At 46.8% G+C, this 11,575-nt stretch overlaps 1 protein-coding gene across 1 annotated transcript; it reads right to left on the bottom strand.

The window, feature by feature from the left end:
* Positions 1-360: 360 nt before the first annotated feature.
* LOC135253904 (carbonic anhydrase-like) lies at positions 361-11,368 on the bottom strand. The gene is made up of 7 exons (XM_064333745.1): positions 10,620-11,368; positions 9,979-10,176; positions 7,332-7,450; positions 6,582-6,674; positions 6,079-6,141; positions 5,731-5,886; positions 361-1,641 (listed from the first exon to the last, which is right to left on the bottom strand). The coding sequence occupies exons 1-7, from the start codon at positions 10,651-10,653 to the stop codon at positions 1,522-1,524; spliced, it is 783 nt and encodes a 260-aa protein (XP_064189815.1). The 5' UTR covers positions 10,654-11,368; the 3' UTR covers positions 361-1,521.
* Positions 11,369-11,575: the final 207 nt, after the last annotated feature.

Genomic DNA, 11,575 nt, shown 5'->3' with positions numbered 1-11,575 from the left:
TTTCTTGTTTGATATGAGACAATCCAATTATAATTTCATATAAAACACAAATAATTTCATTATAATACAAATAGAATCTATGGTGAAGTTGCCTACATGATTTTCTCATTTTTATATTTAAAATAAATATATTACTTCAACAGTTGAACAGCAGCCGTCAGGGCTGCATCTGTCCACACTAACCCAGGACCTCCCAGTTCTGCTGATGGCACTGCTGGGTATCGATTCGGTGTTAATTGAACAGCATGAGCGTATTCACAGTGAAGGTTGAACCTTAGGACACTGCTGATGCGTGCTCGAAATAATTATCACAAGGGCTTTACGTTCCTAAGGGAGAAAAGAAATCACTGGAGGCAGAAGTGTCATAAAATATATTTTATTCAGTTGATAAAATGTCCACTCTTTCAAAGTAGCAGAACTGCTAGACTTTAACTCTTAGAGTGACCCTAACAACATTTCTCTGCATAAGGCATAAAATCAATTTTATCATTAAAAAAATTGTTTGATAACCACAAGAATCAAACAGTTTAAAAGTTACCCCATAAATAACACATTCCCCTGCCCCTTAGCTTTTCAAACACAGATCAGAGGCCCCCAGCTCAGCTCTGAGGACCTGATGCCTCGGTCCGTCTACAGGCTGCAGTCTGCTGCTGGGAAGATTTACCAGCCTGGCATCGCTTTCACCTCGACTGTGCAAATGACATGCTTCAACACAAAGCTTCATTTCTGAATAGTTTTACAGCCCCCCCCCCCCAACAACAGTAACGACAACAATGAAGCACTGAAATGGCTTCTGTAATAACACATTACTTATGAATCGCTTAAAATCCAAAACAAACATATCAAACATATATTTCGCATAAGCTGCCAAACTAAATTAGACGTTCAATTACTGGTAATGACAGAGCTTAAGAAAAACAAACCAACAAACAAACAAAAGAGAAGAGGAATCTTTATCTGTGCAAACACACACTGCGGAAAACTGAGCGCGCTCACGTGCTTGTGCGTGTGTCTGTGTGCGCGCGCGTAAATGCTTGTGTGTGTGCGCATGTGCTTGCGTGTGTATATGCTTGCGTGTCAGAGGGGATTTTGAGGTTCGCTCGGCTGTGATGGCAGCTACTCCATTTCATTAAGCCGTGGAGACCCGGCAGCAGGCAGGCAGTCAGAGATTAGACTGACGGAGGTAGCTCTGTGTCTGTGCGCTGCTGCAGATCCACCGCGTCAGTTTTCCTATTCCCCGCCGAGAGCACTGAAGACCCGATTCGCTCCTCTCCTTTGTTGGTTCGGGTGAGCCCTACGGAGAGCCGCAGATTTGAGTAGCTAACTGTAAAACTGGCACCAGACACAGACTCCGGGAAAATCTGTCTTGTGAAATAAATAGGGCAGGGACGTTACCGTGGAGACTGGGAAGCCTATTAGAGCAGAGCGACCCGGGGGGGGGGGTGTGTGACAGAGACACCGGGAGCACTAGTCATGCTGAATGCAGGGACAGCTACATCTGCGTCTCCCCGTAGGGGGCGCTCACTGGAAGGACGCGCGGACCTTGCGGCCCTTCAGCGGCTGTGGGGGGCGGTAGTTGTCCATCATGCAGGACGCATCCTCTCCCTCGGCGGTGAACAGCAGGCTGCGGAACTTGGTCATCTGCAGCGGGAGACAGAAAAGCCAGCGTGTCAGACTGCGTCTCAGAGCTTAGAGAATGATGCATACAGGCAGGCCATGATACTGTGTACTCATCCACAGACTTACACACTGAGGCATACAGGCAGGCCATGATACTGTGTACTCATCCACAGGGACTTACACACTGAGGCATACAGGCAGGCCATGATACTGTGTACTCATCCAGAGACTTACACACTGAGGCATACAGGCAGGCCATGATACTGTGTACTCATCCACAGGGACTTACACACTGAGGCATACAGGCAGGCCATGATACTGTGCACTCATCCACAGACTTACACACTGAGGCATACAGGCAGGCCATGATACTGTGTACTCATCCACAGACTTACACACTGAGGCATACAGGCAGGCCATGATACTGTGTACTCATCCACAGGGACTTACACACTGAGGCATACAGGCAGGCCATGATACTGTGTACTCATCCACAGACTCACACTGAGGCATACAGGCAGGCCATGATACTGTGTACTCATCCACAGACTTACACACTGAGGCATACAGGCAGGCCATGATACTGTGTACTCATCCACAGGGACTTACACACTGAGGCATACAGGCAGGCCATGATACTGTGTGCTCATCCACAGACTTACACACTGAGGCATACAGGCAGGCCATGATACTGTGTGCTCATCCACAGACTTACACACTGAGGCATACAGGCAGGCCATGATACTGTGTACTCATCCACAGGGACTTACACACTGAGGCATACAGGCAGGCCATGATACTGTGTACTCATCCACAGACTTACACACTGAGGCATACAGGCAGGCCATGATACTGTGTACTCATCCACAGGGACTTACACACTGAGGCATACAGGCAGGCCATGATACTGTGTACTCATCCAGAGACTTACACACTGAGGCATAAAGGCAGGCCATGATACTGTGTACTCATCCACAGGGACTTACACACTGAGGCATACAGGCAGGCCATGATACTGTGTACTCATCCACAGACTTACACACTGAGGCATACAGGCAGGCCATGATACTGTGTACTCATCCACAGGGACTTACACACTGAGGCATACAGGCAGGCCATGATACTGTGTACTCATCCACAGACTTACACACTGAGGCATACAGGCAGGCCATGATACTGTGCACTCATCCCCAGACTTACACACTGTCCACTTCACACATTCACACACATTGGCTATACAGCATATTAACTGTAACTATTCAGCCTGAGTACATCCCTCAAGGGTACAGAGCAGTCTCAGTCCCAGGGGTCACTGCACCAGCTGGCTGTAGCACTCAGATCCTACACCAGCTGCACCAGCTGAAAGCTATCTTGGTTGTCTTGCGAGTGTAAAGAGGCGTCATTTCAGTCAAGACTCTCCTTCAAATAACATGGCTTTTAGGCCGCTTGTGTTCTCCATTGGAGACGGTTGTGGTGAAGCAGGTATACATCTTCAGTTTGTGTCAGGCTTCAGATCCCTGGCTGTTGGTGCAGTCTCCTAAACTCCGGACCACCCTGTGGTCAGTAGCCCAAGCAGAAGTGCAGGAGATCAGGTTCCTGATGCAGGAGGAAGCCTGCAGGAGTCAGACTGAGCTTAGCCTGAGTCACAGGGCTCTATATTTAGGCCACGGCACTGGACATGCCAGTTGCTGTAGCCTCTAAATTTAGACGTTTTGATTTGATGTATAGACTAAGGGCATCTCATGACTGCGGTGTTTGTCCTCGCAAAATGACACTAACAGAGCCCGAATAATAGAGACTAAACTAGTCACAGATTTAGTATCATATGGGGAGTGCTGTGTGTACATAACCACATCACAACCATGCATTCATCTGTCAATACTCTGCATCTGAACATGCATGCGCACACTGTTCTGATCCAGGGTAACTGATGAAATTGACCTTCTCCTAATTAGTTTAGCTGTTGATAACGTGCATGTGACCACTGCAGTCAAACAAGCAGCACTGTGCTTTTTACTGGAAAGCTGCACTCCTACACACAGCTCTGTGAGTAAAAAACCCAACCAGCAATGCAATCTCAGCAAGGACTCACTTAATGCAGTCAGCATAGTGATTACTGCTGTTACTGCTGAAATTCATACCAAAGAGAGAGTTTTCAGACACGTGCCAAGGTGTTGCACGCTGATTTCTAAATGGTGCTCCTCACATAGCACTGCTGAAGCCAGTCTTCTGTCACCTACACATGAGCGTGAGAGCGGTATGAGCCCAGATCAGTACAGGGGTGAGTGCCTCCCTCTTAAGGCCACTCTGCAGTCAGGCCACGTGTGTTGTGTATGATCGCTGACACCGACCAGCCGCAACCACTTTTATTTATACTGGAGCGACGGACGATCTGCCGTCGATATCATCGTTGTGTCCGTCGCCGAGACAACCGTACTGAACTTTGACCCCATCGCCGGCTCAGTTGCCATGACAATATTACAGAACGTTCTCATCTCCCGTGATGATCTTTAGTGAAGTGCAAAGGTCGTCCACTAGCCCAACCTTAAAATGAATAAAATGAGAGACCAGTTTAATAAACACTATGACAGTGCTTCCATGCCTGTGTGCTGCCAACCATTCAACGTGAGAGCTGAGCGATAACGCTGGTGACCATGCAGCGATATCCATCGCCTGATCATACACCACCTAACAGTGCACAGGCCTTTAGACCCACTGACCCAGACTGGGTTCACCATCTCCTCTCCAATTTTATCTAGGGCCGATATAAGCAAGTTATTAAAGGTCACAAATCATGAACCAGTTTGTGCAGCAGCATGTTTACTGGAGAAATAAAGGTCTTACAGGTCTTAACACATCTTCAGTGATCCATGTGACTGTAGGCAGATCAATGAGTAACCCATAACTGGTTCCCCCTTTCCTCAGTGTGAATGTTAGAATGTGAGCCTCCTCACTGCAGCCCGATGCAGAGCTGTCCTGCTGGGGGGCATCAGAGGCACTTAGCGCTGCAGCCCAGTAGTGTGTCCACTGAGGCGTGCGCTTCTCTTACAGCCATGAAATAAACATCTGCCAGAGGGATGCTAATTTTCACACAGGCGCTACAGTGCTAGCCTCAGAGCCAGTCACAGATATATGAAAGCGTTCAGAGGGAGGAGGAGGGGAGCACAGCAGAAGAGTCTGAGCTGTCTGGTGCTTTTAAAAAGATTACAGTGTGATGCGGTTTCTCTGGCATGTCAGCTATGAAAGCCACTGAAACTCAGTAAGTATGGAGCCAGACCTACATATGCAGAAGTCTGTTTTTATCAGTAATCTATGTGGATTCACACCCTTCCCTGTAGATACAGTGTTATCATTACCCACACTGTTATCTACCCTGACAGAAAACACTCAACACTTCCCCACGCTCACGTGTCCAGCTCACAACATTGTGACATCATGTGCAGAGTGCGGCGTGTCATATCACCTGCATCGGACGATTCCTCATGATATCAATGTGCAGAGCGCAATATATCATAGTGTCCGCAGAGTACAGTATGTCACGATATCATTTGCAGAGGATGATACGTCACTATATCATCTATCTGAGTGTCGTGTGTCTTGCCAAACCCATAATTTCAAAGCAAGACGGTATGTACAAAGGCAATTTACATGTGCGTGAGGAAGGCAAGTGCTCCACATCGCCTCTCCACCAACTGTACTGCGCCTGTGAAGACCGCTATGTTTAGCGTGGCCAAGAAGCGCATGTTCAAAAGTGCCTTTGATCAGTGTGCAAAGTCCGCGCAGGCTGCACGTGTTCAGTGAGCCGAGGAAGTCCACCGTCTGCAACCTTCGCTGGAAATATACTTCTAGACATTTCTACCACAGGGCATAAAAAAGAGAACTTGAAAAAGACTTGCAAAAAACATGATAAAACCCAGAAAAAGACACCTTAAATAATCACATCTAAAGCTAAAAAATCCTCGAACAGAGCCCTTTAAAACCCTCGGTAGCACTGCTCATCGCTGCTCATGTACCCACGGATACCGTGGGCCTTTTTAGCAGCTTTGGCTATCACAGGCTTTCTTGGATGAAGTTTGTGTGGAGGTGAAACAGTGAGAGACGCTGGAGCACCTGGTCGGAGCTGACGCTGATTGGCTCCTTCAGGACGATCCAGGTGACGCTCTCCAGGAGTGGGGGCGTGGTCAGGGACCCGTCGTACGTCCAGTAGTCAAGAGAGCCGGGCAGCAAGGTCGTGGGGTCAAAGTTTTCAAAAGTGGTCTGCTGACCCTGGATCAACAACAATAAACACGCACACAATCTCATTGGACTTGCACATAGGGGTTCGTCCTGCCACACCCATTAAAAGTTATAAACTTAAATAATAAAAATATGCCACACCCATTAAAAGTTATAAACTTAAATAATAAAATTATGCCACACCCATTAAAAGTTGCCACACCCATTAAAATGTTATCTTACCTTGGCCTTGATGGCATCCAGGGCATCGAGAACAGTCTGCAGACGGGCGTTGGCATTTCCAATCTGCAGCAAAGCAGCAGCACAAAAACAGTCACACAGAGACATGCACACAGATGCCCTCACACATACACACACACACCACACTAATCACAGGCTGTTTCTGCACTGTGCTCACTGCTCTTCAGTCAGCACACAGCATGCATGCCGCTGGGGAGCCGGCCAAGCAATCTGCTGCTTCAGCTGCTTCATTTCTCCCTCTACAAAGAACAGGAACGAGCAGCATCCTGAGTGCTGCTTCAGCTGCTTCATTTCTCCCTCTACAAAGAACAGGGACACGCACAGCATCCCAAGTGCTGCTTCATTTCTCCCTCTACAAAGAACAGGAACGAGCAGCATCCTGAGTGCTGCTTCAGCTGCTTCATTTCTACCTCTACAAAGAACAGGCAGCATCCTGAGCTGTGCTCTCAGCAATGCCTGAAGCCGCAACGGTGAGCCCAGCTGACCTGCAGGAAGACTCCCACCACGGCCAGGCCGTCGGGCTGGCTGGCAGCGTCGCCGAAGCTGGGGTACTTGGTGTTCCAGTGGACCAGGTGCAGCTGGTGAAAGAGCGTGGATTAATGAGGATAACACAAATCCCTTTCGCAATGCGTCACGCACCGGGATCATCTGGGGCAGCTCGCACAATCGGGCCTCATACTGACTTCACTACCGCGCACAACACATCTGTCAGAATGACTTTGATATCAATTTACCCTCCGGTAGAAAAATGTTTTTTTGGTATTTTAAAACAAGTCCCAGAATGCTTTTGGTTTGGTATACCACCCCAGGTAAAGTGTAGGACGTACGATCACAAACACAGCCAGTCTATTTACTGCAGATATTCTGCTCACAGTGGATAGCACTGAATGTAATTATGTTACGTAATTATGAATATTCATGAGAAGGAGGGAAACGTTCAAAGGCAGAACATCCACAGCTTGTGCACCACTGCACACACACAAGTGTAACCTCCCATTTCCACCCACAATCTCCTAGATGATAAAAAGGACACAGAGCTCAGTTCCCTGTTCAACGGTTTATGTTTCAAGGTTGGCAAACGGGGGATATATTTATTTCTTTCACAACAGTCTCTGGTTGTCCTTGAAATTGTCACGCAGACACAGAGGAGGGGAGGGGAGTGGAGCAGAGCGGAGGGGAGGAGAGGGGATAGGAGGGGAGGGGAGGAAAGCAGAGCGGAGAGGAGCAGTCGGTACCTCTGCAGCGTACTTGGTACCAGCCACTGTGTGCTCTGAGCCCCTGTCGTCGGCGCCGCCCCAGTGGAAGTGGAACTGACGCAAGCGGTACGTCCCGGATATGGGTCCCCCTGTCAGACCTGCGGGTACAAACAGAGCCGTATTAGCACAGCTGATGCTGTACTCAGCCAGCACAAGGGCAAATTAAAACCTACCTTCCTCCCAAAAACACGCATACAGAAATGGCATCAGGGCACACAGCATGGAGGCTAACTGTAGAGTAACATGAGCAACAGTGCGTGCTGTGTTTCTGTGCGTGTCCGTATAGGACTGGTTATCTCAAAGGAAACTGCAACACTAAGGAAAGCTGTGGGTGCTGCTGTTTGCCATTTCGACTGGCCTCGGTCCAGAAGAAAACTTTCTATGCTATACTTTACTGGTACAGTAGTCTCAGCCTATGTAACCCGTACTAGACTGATCACTTATCCAACTTATAACAAAACAGCATGTGATAGCGCGCATCCTGTATGATTTTTACAGTCATTTGTTGGTTGGAAACTGAATCCTGGTCCGGTAAGTAAATTCATGCTAAAGACAGGTGAAAAGTGCAGACCTGCGGTCAATGAGACCTTCATTTCTGTGGAAAAACAATGCTTCAGTCTGACCGTCCACTTCCTACTCTTCACATGCTGATTCAGTTCCTGTTATGCAAGAGTCAAGCTGACTCAAGGACAGATGATGACCTGTGAGAGTAACAGGCCAAAGCACACAATGTATGAAGCTGAGTGTGTTTTATCCCTGTTTTCTGTGTATATTAAATAAAACTAATCCTGAACGGTTGTGTTTCTGCACCACCCTTCATGCCAGATTGCACTGGGTCACCTAAACAGATTATTACTCCTACAACAATTTCCGCTTCTTTCCAAAGAAGCATCAGGCACATTATTGTTTCTGCAATGCAGAAAAGGGTGTGTGTGTGTGTGCGCGCGTGTTTGCATATGTGTGTCTTATTGTGTTTCTTTCGTGTGTGTGAGTGCATTAATGCTGGAGTGTGCGTGTGAATGAGCGAGCGGCGCATGTGTGGCTGTGTTATGTATGCGTTTGAGTCTGCGTCACAGCAGTTCTGTAAAGAGGTCTGTGTTCTGCGACAGCACGTGCGCCTCCTCGTCTCTTTCCCCGTCGGTAAGGGCAGACTTTGCCCTCGGCGTGAGAATGATTCACCACACGGCCCCTGTCCATCCACAGCAGACCCTCACTGGCACACTGGCGACCGGAGAGCCCTGCTCCTCTCTCTCTTCCCCAGCGCAGAACACGTCCGCGGGCAGGGCTTTCTGCTCTCGAGCGCGCCGATAAGAATTCCACGGGGGAGCCGCGTTAATCATTGTTCTTCCGGTGGCTAAACACTTTGGTTTCACCGCGGCGAAGGAGTCTGTTTTTATCAAAGTGCAAGCTGTTCCTCTGAAAAGATCTGACACACTGACGCTGGCTGAGCAAAGATGTAACAAGGTTTCTCCGTGAAAATCAACAGCACTTACTGAAAAGCAGCTGGCGGATTGCTTCACTATTTCATGAAACTAAACATTTCTTTAACTGCAGCATAAGAAAACAAATGTACATCTCTGCTGTATCTAGCCTATAACAAAGTAATCTCATAGCACACGTCAGCATATGTCAGCATACAAAAGGACCTGAGCCTTTCTGAGATTACAGTGAAGTGGCTTGCTCAAAATGTTTAAGTGTGTGAAGAAAAATGCAAATAAACGATGTGTATGATCATCAAGTCTAAGTTAAATGAAATTCCATTTCTCAGTATAGACATTGTTTTCAGCCCACCAATAAATAGGCTAAATTATTAAAATAAAGGTCAGACTAGACCACACTGATCTATATATCGGGTGATATAGGAGGTGAAATAATACACATTACATAAAAAAAGCAGAGGGGTCCCTGGTATAAACACTATCCTGTAATTCAGGCCCACAGAATTCAAGTTTATAACAAAATGTTTAACACATTTTAATTGTACAGAACTATTATGTACTGCACATTATTATTGCATTATTTAATGCTCCTTACCAAGAAAACTGGATTCAATGTCCAATATTTAACCTCTCAAATGCATCCCTATCAAAGCATCAATATCTACAAACATAAAATCATATTAGTCTTATTTACTTCATGACTGATGTTCAGTGCAGGTAAATTAAAAAAAAGAGAGATCCTTCATCTATCTTGAGATTAATAGTAGGTAGATATGCTCAGGTATCTACTGTGCTGGTTGATTAAAGAAATAAAAAAATCCCGCTCATTACTTTCGGCAATTTAACGTTACTCTGGTTACGCTAGTATTCACACTGTTCACAGCACAGGAATGTGTCTTCGCCAATTTAAAGAAACATATGCGAAATATATACAGAAACATACGTACAAGGCTGATACGAGGCAGTCAATTAAATACATGTTAACGACCACTAAAATAACGTTATATAAAGCTACTGTGATTTAAAGTTAACAAAACTCTAGAGCCTCAGTCAATGTTTTACCGTTAACTTCAGACATTTAAATGACCACTGACAGTATTACCGAAGGTGGCTAACGTTAGTAGTAGTGGTAGTAGGAGTAGTAGTAGAAGCAGTGGCTACAGCTAAGGTTGGGGAAAGTCACTAACTTGAGCTGTCATCGTCGTCAGCGAAGTCCACTTGGAAGGAATGGCCGCTGTTGACGATGCTTTTGGAGGTGCCGGCGTCGTACTTCAGGCTGAGCGCCTTCAGCGCGCTGTCAAACCGTGCTTCGCCCGGCACGATGTCGACGGGAGACTGCCGGGGTCCGTCGGCTATGGGAAAGTTTTCCACCCACTTTCCAGGTCCTGCAGACGCAAGGAAGGAAAACGTGTATCACAGAACCTAGCTATACATTTCTGGAAGAGCGTTTATTTGCTTTTCTTGTCTTTATTTGGGGGGGTTTTGTGCTACATTAGCTGGTCTTGATTAACGTTAGCTAGTTAGTTGAAGTTGACCGTTGGTTGTTGACGTCATCGCAAGCGTTTGACCGTTACTGAGGTAAAATTTTTTGACAGGCTCGTTCAAAAATCCACAGATGATTCCTTAGTGACTACAAGTATCAATTCCCCCCATAAAAGAGTCACATTTCGTCGTGTTTGCTTTATTTTATTTCTGAAATCCAATAAAGTTAATGTGAAGAATGACTAGTTTCTTCAAACCTCTGTCCGAGGTGGACCGTACCGTTTCACAAAGCCACACGCCAACAAAAAGTCAAACTGATCTGTCATGCTAAGATAGAGCATCTCACCGTTGCTTGGTCCGTATCCCCATCCGTGAGACATGGTCAGAAAATGTGTGTTTGTGAGAAGTTTTAAGTTATAATTGCGTTATTCCCGTTGGCTCAGAGATAACACTGGATGCAAAACTCCGGTTTCTTCTGATACCCTCAACGGACAAGTGCAGGGGCTTATATAGACTTGCCCTGGCTACTGTGTCCCTCGCGCCAATGAGTTGGCCACGAGATCTGAGCAGGCTTGAGGCTGAGCAGCGGGAGGGGTTAAAGAAAGCGGGCTGTCAATCGATGAGCTGACCAGTCATTCCTCTCTCTCGCTCTCTCTGTTGTAGCGACTCCGCCGCGAACGCACGATACGGTCCTAATCTCCTATAGGAATGCGAAAATGGATAAATCTCCGTGTTTATTTCACCGACGCCCCCAAGACGATCTCACCCAGTTAATGCTTCGATGTTGGAAAAATAGGCTAAATCACTCGCTACTCCCTGATACTTTTGTTCACCCCAAGAGATATGTCTTTGCCCGCACGAAAATAAATACTGCATGTTTGAACACCCGCACACGCACGCGCGCGCACACACACACACCTCCCGAATAACATCACATCGCATCATGCTCTCTTCCACTTAGCTGTGCCTTGCATTGCAGTCATCCTGAAAAATGCATGAAGATCGCGAATAAAGCAACAGAATAGGCGCTAGGCTATCCATCCCCACAGAACGCCTTCAACGAAGACACTATCAGCTCGCGTCTAAGCTCTTTTCATGATTAATTTGCGATCTTCCGGTGTTTCTCAAAAAAAAAAGGAGAGAAGCAGAAAATTATAGTGGATAGCGGGTTCAACTATGAAATTGCTGTTAAAAATATAGTCTCAAGTGAGTCTCTAGTGGTTACGTTCAAGAATGGCCTGTTAAGATGTATGTATAGGCTATATTCAACATCACAATGAAAGGACGCGTAGCCAGTGGTGC

Source organism: Anguilla rostrata, chromosome 4, assembly GCF_018555375.3.
Source record: "Anguilla rostrata isolate EN2019 chromosome 4, ASM1855537v3, whole genome shotgun sequence".
Lineage (NCBI taxonomy): Eukaryota > Metazoa > Chordata > Actinopteri > Anguilliformes > Anguillidae > Anguilla > Anguilla rostrata.
This window is presented reverse-complemented; position numbering and strand designations above follow the sequence as displayed.